We start from the raw sequence: 13,213 nt of genomic DNA, 5'->3' as shown, positions 1-13,213 counted from the left end.
GAAAGCAGTAAAAGACTTGAGCCTTGTTTATTAACCTCTAGTGATGTTCCTTATTCTTACTTTTTTTTTTTCCTTTCACTGCTGAAAACAATCACTATAAAACAAAACAAAGCCAAACCTTGGCTTTCTGTTGAAAAATGCATTTTAAAAGCAGCAGTACTACTATAAAAAAAAAAAAAAGACTCATCAAAAGAGGAAAAAAAAAATTTTTTATATTGCATGAAAAGCAATATTCAAAGAAATGGCATGATTTCAAACTGGGAAACCTATTTTAAATATCTCACGCTGGCATTCATTCAGCTGTTGAGTCCTCTTAAGGCTAGCAAATTATTACACGTATTTACATCAAAAGAAAAAAACATTTTTTTTTGTTGTGCACCTTTTTATACATTTGCTATTCTATTCAGTTAATGAAAAAAAAAAAGCTGTCTTTTGAAAATCTTTAATTATACAATGTTCATATATTTTTGATACTGAGCAAACCTTTCTGTAAAGCTGAAAACAAAATATATATTTTCAAAGAAGTTGTTAAATGAACTTGTACACAGTGTACTGCACATGAACTTGTGCTTTCTTGTCATTCTTATCTGTCCCCTGATGCTGATGCAATTGGATACAATAAACTCATACAGCCATCGTTTAGCAAACTGCGTAATGGTGATCTTCATAGCAATGTCATTTCTGGCACAAGCCATTTACTGAGAGTAGGCCATCCATGCTGGATCCAACCCTTCTTTGTAGGTATCTTGATGGTGAGGAGCTTTAGACCAGGCCCATGATGCGAGCCACCCACCAGGAGCAGGGCATGATCACACGACAGGCCACCCTGCAGCCTTGGTAATGGTATGGCCATGGGTGGTAGCCACCTAGGGGCTCGCAGATGCGCTGGCACTGGGTGTAGCTCCGGCGACACTCTGCACAGCACACGCCGGTGTGGTCCAGCATGGGGTCAAAGGTCATAGTGCCCTCCTCACCCTCCGTACGCTGGCGGCAAGTCGAAGCAGGGGGGGGAGGAAAAGTGAAAGAGAATTGAGCATCTTAGTATAGGGGTTTTCAACTCCAACTCCTGGGAACCCATTGGCCTGTACAGTTCTCTTTTACATGCTCTAAAATATCTTATGCAGTGCTAGAGGAGTGAAGACTTGAAACTGTACAAGACAGTGGGGCTCCAGGACTGCTGTAAACCTCTGACTTAATGGACACAAAGAACAACAAATGTATACATAATACTTTAACACTTAGTGTGCACCATGCACTATTCAGATGCTAAATCTAGTTTTCCTGATATTTGGATTTTTAGCAAATTTCTGCAATTGCCCAATTTAAGATATTCTGTGCCTTGTTTTTCAGTTGTACTGAAGTAAATATGAATGTGCCCCAGTTTTCCTTTTAGTTTTTTTTTTTGTTTGTTTGTTTTGTTTTTTTTTTGTTTTTTTTACATTTAGAAAATGGGGGGAGCGTGGATTAGATTAGGAGATGGTGGCCTGAACAGAGGGTTTTCAGGGGGAGACTGGGTTGGAGGGACTAGAGTGGCCTATGCTAACACAATAGAGGAGAGTTTCAATAGAGGGGTGCGGTCTCATTTGAAAGGAACCTTGTGAGAACAGACGATGGGTGACTAGCACGGCCCCCTCCAATGACCTCAGCATCTGCTGCCGCACGTGCAGCTGCCCCGTTCTTTGACTATACGGCTGTCTGTTTACATAGAGTGACATGCATGCTCTGGGGCACGCTAACACTAAACGCAAAATGGTTTTGCATCAGTGCAAATGTCTAATGGGTGTTAATGTATTCATTCAAACCTGGAATACAATATACATTACAACACCATGGTTACAGACTAACATGCTTAATAACCAAAAAGATTTATACTACAATATGGGGTATGAGTGTATACAGCATATGAACAAGAGGGGGAGCATTGCATTTACACATTGGTGATCTGCATTAAATAATAATTATATGTATAGATACACTATAAAAGTGGTGTAATGTTTCCCAAACCTAATCCTCAAATCCAGAGGTCTCTATATGCTTGGCAAGCAGCATTGGAAAAGGGAGGGGGGACCCTCAACTAAGGTTGAAGGGAGACTGAAACACAGCACATCCATCTTTAAGTGGCTCCTGAGCATACTGATCCTGCAGATCAAAGCTCTCTGAAGCCCTGTTTTCCCCTGCATCTCCTTAAAGAACAGAGAGAGGAAGAACACAGAATACCTGCCAAAAATAATGTTTGATGGTGTACAGTTGATGTAGACAAATATCGACTGGAGAGCTCACCACAGATGCTGGGCTCTGAATTGACAGCCCTGATATATTGCCACTCTGCAATCAGGCCTTGGGGGACAGTGTGATTGTGATTGGGATGGACAGTTATTCCAAATGGATATTCAAGTTTTATTGAAATCGTGCTGCATCACTGCCATGTTAAGTATGGCTTCAGGCAGTACAGCCACTGCAACGTTACAACTGCCAATCATGCCGTGGTGTTTATTTAAATCCCATGTGACTTATGGAAGTTAATTCATTTTTACGTTTCTCTCTCACCTTGCTCCCATGCCTCTGCATTTCTTTCTCCTTCTCTGTCTGTACAAAGAGCCTCACATGACGCAGATAAACTAGGTAGGTGTTGCCTTGGGCAACAGCTCTGACTCAGAGCACTGACTGCCACACTCACGTGGTATGGATTCTCCGGGTTGAACAGCGGCTCCTCTTCCTCACCCTCCTCAGCCTGTCGTCTGGCCCGCGGCACTGATCTCTTCTTCTGCCCGCCTGTGGTGCGCAGGTGACAGGGTTTATGCAGAAGAGTCCTCACATGCACCAAACGTATTCCGACTACGCCCACTGATCAGTGCTTACTGTTGGATGTTTCTCCCTCTAAAATGTGGCATTTGGGGCAAGCTGACAGCACACGTGGGCCTGGCTACTGGTTGGCAGGCCTTATTTCTGTTTGTCAGTGCCATTTTGGCTCGAGGAGTACTATAATATTTTACCTCCTACCAGTATGAAGAAGAATGCCCCATAGTTATAACACACGTCATTACCTTAAAAAAACAAACAAAAAAACAACAAAAAAAAAAAAAAACAAGGGGATATAATGACACTGCAACTTAAGGGACTGAACTAGACTGAACCAGTTCCATGAGATGCTTCACATCTGAAAACCTAGGATTGCTAAGTATGTCTATCATGAATAAACATTTCTTTTTAAACACATAATCTTGGTTGTCATCTATTATAGACTGGACTTATAGACTGGACAATGCTTACTCTTTTCTTTCTGTTCATATGTGGGAGAGTTATTTGGATGCACACTGTACATCCATTTCCTTGCGGCCTTGTAGCATGTGCACACTTTTTAGTTTTATTCAGAGGAGTTTCAGCTGGGCTGTTTTTGAGCAATTATCCCTTACATGTCTAATGGCCTCAGCTCAATTACACAAGATGCAGACCAACGAAACAGCACCAATGTCTAATCTGTATTAGGAGCTCGTGACTAAACTGTATTAAACATTTATAGTAATGTGGTCAGGCGAGTGTCTGTCTGAGGGTCTTTAAGAGGGTAACTATGGGGCAAGTGTACAATGAGTACCCCCTGTATTGATGTGTCCATGGTCTTCTAGTCATGCAGTTCTCGACAGCCCACTCCTTATGGCTGAAATCAAATCTGTTCATACCCCCCCCCCCCCCCAAAAAAAAGGAAGGAAAGGTGAAGACAAAGGGGAAAGCAGCAGGGCTAGCACTGCAGGGCCCTCCTACCGTTGGGGTAGGTGGGGCGGAGCCAAAAGATGGGCAGGTCTCCACACAGGTCCAGGATTTTAGTGCTGAGGAAGCTGTTGTCCTTGAGCGGCTGATCAGCCGTGACCCAGATAAGAGACTCCTCCTCGAACTTGGCAGGCATGATCTCATCCTCCTGAGAGAGTCCAAATATACATTTGATTAATTGCGCATTTCTCTGTTGGCTAAGGTGTCTCCCCTTTTATTCTTCCACAAAGAGATGTCTTACATAAGAGGATCAACAAATTATTATTTTTTTTTTATCTGAGACCAACACATATCTAAGAAAGGCTTGTCATGCTCTGATTTTACTCTTCACCCAATAAGTAGTGATTTGTAAAAGGGTGTTTAGATTGATCTCTGTACTAGTTGTAATGTTTTTCCCCTGTGGTCTCACAAGTCTAAAATGGATGTTCTAAGTGCCACTACACAAACAGTGTTAGTTGCTCTCAATGAGCTTCTCTCATCCATTTTGTAGTCACAGCCCCCCACGCATATACAACGCTTTAAAATGCTGCAAGGCACTGCTGTTGACAGGACCACCTTATCTGTGCAGCCCAGCATGCATTGACATTGTAACAAACACAGGCACACACACACCCTGCATGAATATTCAAGTAGCCATTTGCATTAAATCGTTTAAAAATGGATCCGCGCTTGAGAGAAATTTGCTCTGTGATGAGCAACTTCACAGACACGGCCGTTATGAAATAGTCATCTTTAAACGTGCGGTGCAAAATGAATGCTGCAGCTGTTGGGTGAGGGGGCATCAGCAGTCTAATTTGGAGATTGGTCTTGGCAGCACTCCCAAAAAAAGAGCCATGAGCTCCTTTTGTAGGGGTCTCCTGAGCTGCGGACTTGCCTGCGCTCCAAACCGGATGGAGGAGCCTCCGGCACAATCACTAACTATGAGTCCTCCGGTAGGCTGTGCCAAAAGCTACACCCGTGTGCACATTCAATCATTTCAATTTGTCCTCTTGTCTTTTTTCACCCAGAAGAAGGAGAAGAAAAAAGAAGATGATAAAAACTCCAAACCTGTTACACGTGTAGTCTTTTTTTTTTTTTAAGAAGTCTTTTCAATCTTCCATGTGTAAGCGCTCAAGTCATATGATTCCCATTTCAAAGCACCTGGCCAGAGCCTATTCATCTGTTTGTGAAACAAAAGGGCTCAATCACAGATCTGACCCCAACTATGGGAGTCTGGAGGTGGTGGGAGCAGGCCTTCTGAAAAAGAGACCTCTAACTGGCTCTTTTTGAGTTTCATTCCAACTGATTCTTCTTTGAAACGCAGGCATTTTTGTGAGGTATGCCAATCTGCTAAGAGGTACAGATGGCAAAACCTGCACAGCTGTGTGAAATGTGACAGCTCAACTTACCAAGTCAAACGTCAGCGACTCCTTATTTAGAGAGTCCACATTCGGAAGGTGACCTTTGGCCTGGGTCTTGATGTAGCATTTCCCTGCTCCAGCAAAGCGGATGCCAGTAATTCCCTGTGTGTGACAGGTACTACTCAATACATTGCAGCTTTAAAAAAAAAAAAACTTAATGCAGCTGACCAAATATCCTATTTATTACCAGAATTCATATCTGTTTTTATTTAAGGCAGCCGACAGAGTTTGAAGTGGATAGCTCCTTGTATTCATAGGAGTGCAAAACTAACTACATCCAGTGCATTTATTTCATCTTAGATTTGGATTTAGCATATATAGTGGTGTGAAAAAAGGTGAAACTGTGACTGAAAGGCTTACTATCTGAAAATCGTGGACCTCAATGGCCTCATCATTGCCGCTTCCTGTTCTAAATCTCTCCAAGTTGTTCAGCGAGTCAATCTCCATGGAGCCCTCCTCTACTTTGCCATTGATGCTCATGCTGTAGTGGACATTGTACACCTGTAGGGGTCATGAGGCACATAATGCAGTGTCATCAGTGTCATGCAGCTTATCAGCGCTGTAGACTCGGGGAAAAACCAAATACACATGGGACGGTCTTTAGTAGTGTCAGATGGCCCAGCTATAATGAAAACTTCATTTTACCTACTTTTCTGCTGGTAACTGAGGATCAAACACTGTGGTGACTCTGGTGCTCTGTGATCATTTTTTGATTGAGACTTTAAACTTTATGACAGTAAGGAACAAGGTAAAGAGTACATGTGTGAAGACTAGAAAAATGAATACATGGAATTTGTGTTATGCTATATTGTTTTGAAAAAAAGAAGCCCTTTCACACAAACCATATTATTTGAAAACTTTCTAAAAATAACTCATCTCTTCTGTGCAGCAAACATGTTTTCCGTTTTTGTAGTTAAACACTATGTGAAGATAAAATCCACACTATCAAATTATTTAGAAGTTACATACATAATAACCTAAATATAGATAAATAAACTAAGTTAATACTTATGTTTTTCATCAATGTCTTTTAATTTGTGTTAAAAATGAAAAATGTTGAGAGAAGACTGAATATTTTACAGATGGCGCACGGTACAACGCGCAAAATTATACACTCCTTGCTCCACACCTTTCGCCCCTTGGGCTTCAGGTAGACCATTGAAGCAGTGGACAGATGTCTACGTTTATCAATTCCACACAAATTATAGACTTGTGTTTACTTGTTGGATTTGTTTATGCACTTTGGAAGTTAAAAAAAATGAACACAGACAGTGGGAAAGAGTAGGTTATAAGAAAACAATGTATAGCTTACATGCTTATCATTGACATTCCAAAAGTAGAAAGCGCCGATTGCTCCGAATAGAAGTAACGCAGCTCCAACCGTCAGTGCCGCCACACCAATCTTCAATAAACGTCCAGAGCTCGAGGGCTTTACGGTCACAGCCGTGTATGCCTGTCCAAATGTGTGTTGTTGAAAAAAATTAAAATAGCAGCTGTCACGCATGATTCATAAATATGTGTTAAATTGTGTATTAACCAAGGAGCAATTGTTTGTGACCGAACTATGAAGTGTCACCTATGATACATGAAGTCCTTGACGGGAACCTATTCTATATTATTGCTTAGAGCTTATAGGCTTCCAAAAAGACAAGCTTTTGTGCTCATTTGTATTTGAATTTGCTATATAATTAGATTACAGAATGACGAAAAATTATTTAGATATTACTTACTGGGGGCATGAGCTGTTGCAAGTCCTCTGGTCCCGCCATGGCAATAGGTATTTTCTCAGAAGTCACATCCATGGCTGAAGATTGACTTCGGTCTCACGATCCACTTGTTCTTTTTTAGGACAGGGAAGGTGAAAAAAAGTTGTGTATGGGTCTGGGGAAGCACCGTGACGTGAGGGAACAACCTATGCGCGAGGGTGTAATATTACCGGTGGGAACATGGGACAATTTTGGAAGACTGGAAAACTGATTTCGGAAAACTGGATTTGTAATTCTGAGTGAAAAGGTTGCTCCAGAAAGTTGCATTCGTAAGCAGTGACCTTAGGATATTCAGGATATCAACCAGTACGTAGCCTGTACGCTTTTGCGTGTTACGCGACTGCATATCAATTAAGAGAGTTTTACAGTGGTAAAATGTATGATTCGTATGGTCGCGCACGCATTACCTTCACGACATATTGCACTGCAAGAGTGGAACAAGATTTTCTTTGAACCGAGTGCATCTATTATGCGCGCAAATATTGCACGCGTTCACGCGTTAGCCGAATAAAAGCAGCTCTATTTACAGCCCCCTCTATTGGCTCTGATAATCACGTCTGTGCGAGAGATTCGTGTCATGCATAATGTTTAAGTAGCTGTATAGAAAATAGCCAGTGCATTAGGAAGTGGAATGGCAAATATGGCTTTCGAGTTTGCACAGACAGACGTCCAAGGTCACCCGAAGCTCTGAAATGCCTTTATTGCCTTGCCGTGCAACATTCGTGTCTCTTAAGTCTATGTTAGTCTTTCTGGTGCCGCGAGACACCGAGACAGAAAAGGCAGATGACGCCAAAAAAATTGAGTAACCATTGGTTTGAGTTGCTTGTTCAGAGCGTGGGTGAGGTGTTACCGCACCACGTAGGCAGAGCAGGGTGCAGGTGCGCGTAATTATATGATACAAATGGATGCAGGGGTTTTGTTGTTGTTGTTGTTGTTGTTGTTGTTGTTGTTGTTGTTGTTGGTTGGTTGTTTTTAAGTGTGTGGGGTAGTTCTATGGGAAATAAAGAACATATTCCGTGCAAGTATTTGAGAGAAATATGGCAAAGCAGAAGCAGAAATTTCGCTCCTGACGTTCCAAACCACAAATATAGCTAAGCCTTGAGCTGAAAGTTACAGAACACTAGTGAAAATAGATCAAGTCTGTTTTAGGTTGTTTATTTCAGCTCCTGCATACATTGACATTTACTTAGCCTCAAATCTTGCAAACAGCGCCATCCTCTGTCCTAGAATATGACTTTAAAAATTAGCAGTGATCTTCACGCAAAAAAAAAAAAAGATTTTCAGTGTTTATTCTTTGTATAGCATGATGAAAGAAATCGATCAAAAATGTTACATCTTGCATTCCGGCTAAATGTTTACACATTTATCAGCTTGATATGGTTTGTGACCTGAAAGGTGTAGGGTCATTTTAAATAATGGACATGCTTTAAAATAAAGTATATAATCTCAAATATCCTTTGTTTTACTTATGAATAACAATATAAAAATATACTCTGTATTTACAAAACACTTGCATAATATACATATAATATCCAACAAGATCATCTGATTGCTTAAAAGTGTAAGACTAACACTGACTGAAAGAGATTTTTAAATACACAAATAATGATTTTTGTGCACTGTTGGGACGCAACAGCTGCCGTAACGAGTGGTATTAAAGTTTGCAGTCTTATTTTCTGGAGCTCTCTGGTTGGCCCTCATACTTCGTTCGTGGGAGAACTCGTTGTTTTAGGCGAATACACTGGAATTGTGACATCGTTTATTTCTCGTACCCTCATCGGCTGAGGTGGGGGGACTAACACATAGTCATATTCTCTGTGAAGTACTTTCTCGTAGACGCTCTGCAGACCCATTGTTTTTGGGATGTGGGCTTGGTAATAATTTTCCCTTCTAAGAGTGTCCCTTGGAAGTGAGCCAGTCTTAGCAAAAGAGGACAGGTGCTGTCCATGTGCAGAGTTGCTGTTTGCCCTGGTGGCAGTTGGACTCCAGCAGCGGTCAGAATGGCCAAGGATCTTGCACTCGCTCGTACATGCCCACAGACCTGAAAAAGCATAAACAAACAAACAAAAAAAATAGGTTTGTTAGCGCGTTCCAACCGTTTTAGTCACGGTAAGCAATCGCTGCCTTTGCCTAACTGCCTAACCGCTAAGCAGCGTGTCTTACTGTTTTGAGCGTTGGTTTGTTGTCCGTCTTTTTTCAGCCCATCACCACTTATGTCTGAATCACTGTCATTGAAGTCGCTGTCTCCTTTGCCGCTATCTTTGCCACTGAATTGAGGATCTCGTGCCGAAATGGTAGTGTATGAGTTGCCTTTCCATATTGTAATGGGTCTCACAACCTCTTTGCCGTAGCCAGGCAGGGTCGAGTATCCCTATGAGAATTAAAATACAGAACACATTAGTCACGATATAAAATTATCAACCCTATAGATCGCTGATAGGATATCATATGCGTTTCAAAGTCGCACAAAAGCATACGGGTCATTGTAACTTACCTCCAGTTGTGTTCCGCGGCTTTGGTTTTCTGATTCATATACACATACTTCAGTGCCGTCCTCTGAACTGCCGCATATGTCACTGCCTGCCTGTACAGATCCAGTGAAACTAGGCTTGTTAGAGTACGGATGGGCGTCGAACACCCCGTCGTTTTGAATTGGTAGCAGTGGGTCGCTGTTGTTCTTTCCCACGTCCAGATTTACACCATCTTCCTTTTCTGGATGAAAGCTGTCGCGACGCTTGTTCACCTTACGTTTGTTGCAGGTTGTTGCTATTACAATAATGGCTAAAAGCAATAGTGTGCAGCTCCCCGCCAAAACGACAATTATGACAATGGATAGGTCCCATTCGTGGGGCTCGTCGTCGTTGCTGTGTCGGAATATGTTGCGGTCACTTGGGGGAGCTCCTGCGATGATGGTGAAGCGGATTGTGGCTGTTGAAGTTAGCGACGGTCTCCCGTTGTCACTCACGGTTACTGTGACTTTCAAGCTTTCGTCGACTTCGTAGTTTAGCTCGCGGGTCAGATAGATCTCACCGGTCGCTCTGTTGATGGAGAACACGGAGGCTTCTCCGGTAGTAATTTTGTAGGACATTTCTGCATTGACGCCCTCGTCAGCATCCCGCGCGTTGATCTGGGTTATAACATAACCCGAGGCAGCATCTTTTGGCAGGAGAATGTCTGCAGTTCCATTGTTGAGCACGGGTTGTGTGATAGAGGGAGCGTTGTCATTCTGATCAGCTATCTTTATATTGATCGCTGCGCTACCGTGGAGTTGCGGTGACCCCCCGTCGCTTGCTTGAATTCGCAGTTCAAGCTGTTTCAGAACTTCGTAATTGAAACTCCGAAGCGCATAGATCGAACCAGTGGCGGGGTCTAGTGATACAAATGTTGATGCCGGCGAGCCCATAACATAGGTGTCTGAGAGTTTATAGCTGACTTTGCTGTTTTGACCTAGGTCTTGGTCTCTGGCCACCACTGTGGTGATATAAGCACCTGGTGCGTTATTTTCCACTACTGAAACTTCATAAATAGGTTTACTAAATACCGGGGCGTTGTCGTTTTCATCGCTCAGCCTAATGGTATACTGTTTAATTGTTCTGAACGGGGGAGATCCAAGGTCTTCAGCTACCACGGTCAGGTTATACTCTGGAATTTTTTCTCTGTCGAGGGGAGCTGTTGTTACAATCATATAGCTGTCTTCATAAGCTTGTTGGAGTTTAAAATGATCGTGTCCATACAAGGTACAGTGGACCTGCCCATTCGCGCCAGAGTCCTTGTCCGCGGTGCTGATCAGCGCTACAAAACTGTCCTTAGCAGCCGCCTCTGTGATGTGCGCGATTCCCGCGGTTATGGAGGTCATTGGGGTAACTGTGATTTTTGGCGCATTGTCGTTAACGTCCTGTACTTGAACAACAATTTTACATATTGTAGGTGGACTTGGATTAGGACCTAAGTCTGACGCTTGGACATCAAATTCGTACGTTGTTTTGCTTTCAAAATCAATCTGACTCTCCAGCGTCAGCCGACCGGATTTACGGTCCACTTTGAAAAGTTGGCGGATCTCGGACGACACTTGATTACCGAACCCATATACAACTTCCCCATTCAAACCCTCGTCCGGATCAACCGCGTTTAAGTCCAGTAGCAGAAATCCCACCGGTGCGTCCTCTGGTATTTCAACAGAGAAATTGTTCCGGTCGAAAACAGGGCTGTTGTCATTGTAATCTTTCACCTTGACATTAATCTTCGTGCTGCCGGACCTGGGCGGGTTTCCTCCGTCGGTTGCGACGAGTTCGAGAACGTAGGACGCCTGTGTCTCCCTGTCCAGTTCCTTCATTAGCACTAGCTCCGCATATTTAACCCCATCCGCTCTGTTCAACACATCAATGGTAAAGTGGCTGTTGACTGAGATTTGGTAGCTTTGAATATAGTTCGTGCTCACATCTTCATCCACAGCCACATCCAGCGGTATTCTGGTACCCAGCGCTGTGTTTTCAGAAATTTCCAGTATAGATTCCATTCTTGGAAACTCGGGGGAATTGTCGTTGATGTCCTTCACCTCCACTTCAACGTGTATCAGTTTGAATTGTTCTTTGGAGAAACTCACAACATCAAATGCAATGAGACACTGAGCAATATGCTTGCAAATTTTCTCCCTGTCAATTCTCTCCCCGATGGTGAGCTGCCCGTCGCTTTCTCTCAGTCTAACAAAAGAAGCATTGAACTGTTTCATCATTCTGAAATTGGTCTTAGAGCTCAAAGAAGGATTTAAGGACATGTCCTTGGCCAGGTTTCCGATTACGGTAGCTGGAGCATCCTCTTCGTATGTTTGATATTTAATGGTCCTTCCCGCGGCAAGAACTGGCCAGAGATGCAGGGACAGAAAGGTGAAAACGAACATCCATCGGTGATACAAAATTAGATTGCCTGGGTGCCCTCCCATCATAACTAATCTGTGCCACCCTACTTGAGTGAAATACACTAAACAAAACAAAAAAACCAAAGCACCTGTCAAAGTATACTGTCCGTTGTCTAGTCGTCACATCAGGTTCTCTGAACTCTATGAGAAAAAAGTCTCTCTTCTGTGCACTTCTGTGCACTGCTGTGCCTGCGTCCGCAAGCTTTCAACGCAACTCGAGAAAACTGCAGTGGTGGGGCGGTTTATAGACAGCCTCATGCAAATGAGATCAAGTGTGACCAATCCCTGCTTTGAATAGAAAAATGGGACTTTTAAAAGACATCTAAGCCTATATAGAAATTCCATAAAGAGCAAATAACTTGGCACGAAAGTGCATTGCGTGATTTACTATACTTTCTTCTCTTTCTCATAGGCTATATCCCTTTCGGTCGAACAAAGACGATTTATTCCAAGCAAGGGTGCTTTTTGAAGAACCAGCACATATTCATAATCCGAAAATGGAGTCCTACCATAAGTGATGAAAATATCATATCGATTTTAAGTGCATTTTTTCAGTAAACAGTTGTGGTGCGCCTCTGATTCACGTGTGTGGATATCAATTTTTTGGACTCGATTTCAACTCTCCGTTTCTCTAGTTTTGTGCAAACGTTCTGTAATTCCAGTTATGACAGCTATTCATTCATTATTTATCGTCCACAAGATCTCCTACAGAAAGATTATTTCCCTTAGACTCTTTAGCTCACGAGATGTCGTGTGAACTGAACCGCAATTTGCTACACAAATCTCTATACTTTTGCTCGTTTAACATGCATGTCACTACCTCAGCGACTTCACCCTCCTGTGGGCTCGCCTGCTGTACCAGGTGAAGAAAACCCGTTTCAAATAGGATTTATTTCAAGCGGCGGGAGATTTAGACGGATTTCTATAGTCAGATTATATCAAAGGCTTATGAAGCCCTCGTTAGTACTGTGGATATAATAGCGTAGTGGGGTATCCCATTGGAGACATCAGCGTCTGTGTTATTCCGGCGTGGCAGCCGAGAGGGAGGAGAACCTCCAGCAGTTCTCACAGAGGGCTGCGACTAAGTTGAACATAATGAGGCAGCGCCACATGCATCCTTTGTGTCGCCTATCCCAGCCACAATCACGGTTATAACTCTTTTGGCTAAACGAAGATGGCCAATGAATCGGCTGGGACTTAGGAATCGTATTCAAATACGTTTAGGGAGCGACCGAGGCCGTCACGGCTATTTAAGAGATTTTCTCTCCTTTCACTCTACTTCACCCTCCCGACACCTCTCCGTGGGGCAACACTTGCCGTTCAACAGAAGGACCAAGTAAGCATCGATGTGCACAAAGCGAAAGAAA

At 42.9% G+C, this 13,213-nt stretch overlaps 2 protein-coding genes across 2 annotated transcripts; both read right to left on the bottom strand.

Annotated features, from left to right (window-relative positions):
* Positions 1 to 188: 188 nt before the first annotated feature.
* cnmd (chondromodulin) lies at positions 189 to 7,355 on the bottom strand. Its single transcript, XM_027011802.3, has 8 exons — positions 7,339 to 7,355; positions 6,896 to 7,004; positions 6,478 to 6,618; positions 5,526 to 5,666; positions 5,154 to 5,267; positions 3,760 to 3,913; positions 2,678 to 2,772; positions 189 to 984 (listed from the first exon to the last, which is right to left on the bottom strand). Exons 2-8 carry the CDS (start codon positions 6,965 to 6,967, stop codon positions 763 to 765), a joined length of 939 nt encoding a protein of 312 aa, XP_026867603.2. The 5' UTR covers positions 6,968 to 7,004; positions 7,339 to 7,355; the 3' UTR covers positions 189 to 762.
* Positions 7,356 to 8,070: 715 nt separating this feature from the next.
* Positions 8,071 to 12,374, bottom strand: LOC113578493 (protocadherin-8). Its single transcript, XM_027011770.3, has 3 exons — positions 9,426 to 12,374; positions 9,095 to 9,302; positions 8,071 to 8,972 (listed from the first exon to the last, which is right to left on the bottom strand). Exons 1-3 carry the CDS (start codon positions 11,871 to 11,873, stop codon positions 8,629 to 8,631), a joined length of 3,000 nt encoding a protein of 999 aa, XP_026867571.2. The 5' UTR covers positions 11,874 to 12,374; the 3' UTR covers positions 8,071 to 8,628.
* Positions 12,375 to 13,213: the final 839 nt, after the last annotated feature.

The sequence above is a fragment of the Electrophorus electricus genome, chromosome 18, assembly GCF_041902795.1.
Source record: "Electrophorus electricus isolate QZ-2024a chromosome 18, ASM4190279v1, whole genome shotgun sequence".
In the NCBI taxonomy this organism is placed as follows: Eukaryota; Metazoa; Chordata; class Actinopteri; order Gymnotiformes; family Gymnotidae; genus Electrophorus; species Electrophorus electricus.
Note: the sequence above shows the minus strand (reverse complement) of the source record. Positions and strands in the feature narration are given on the sequence as shown.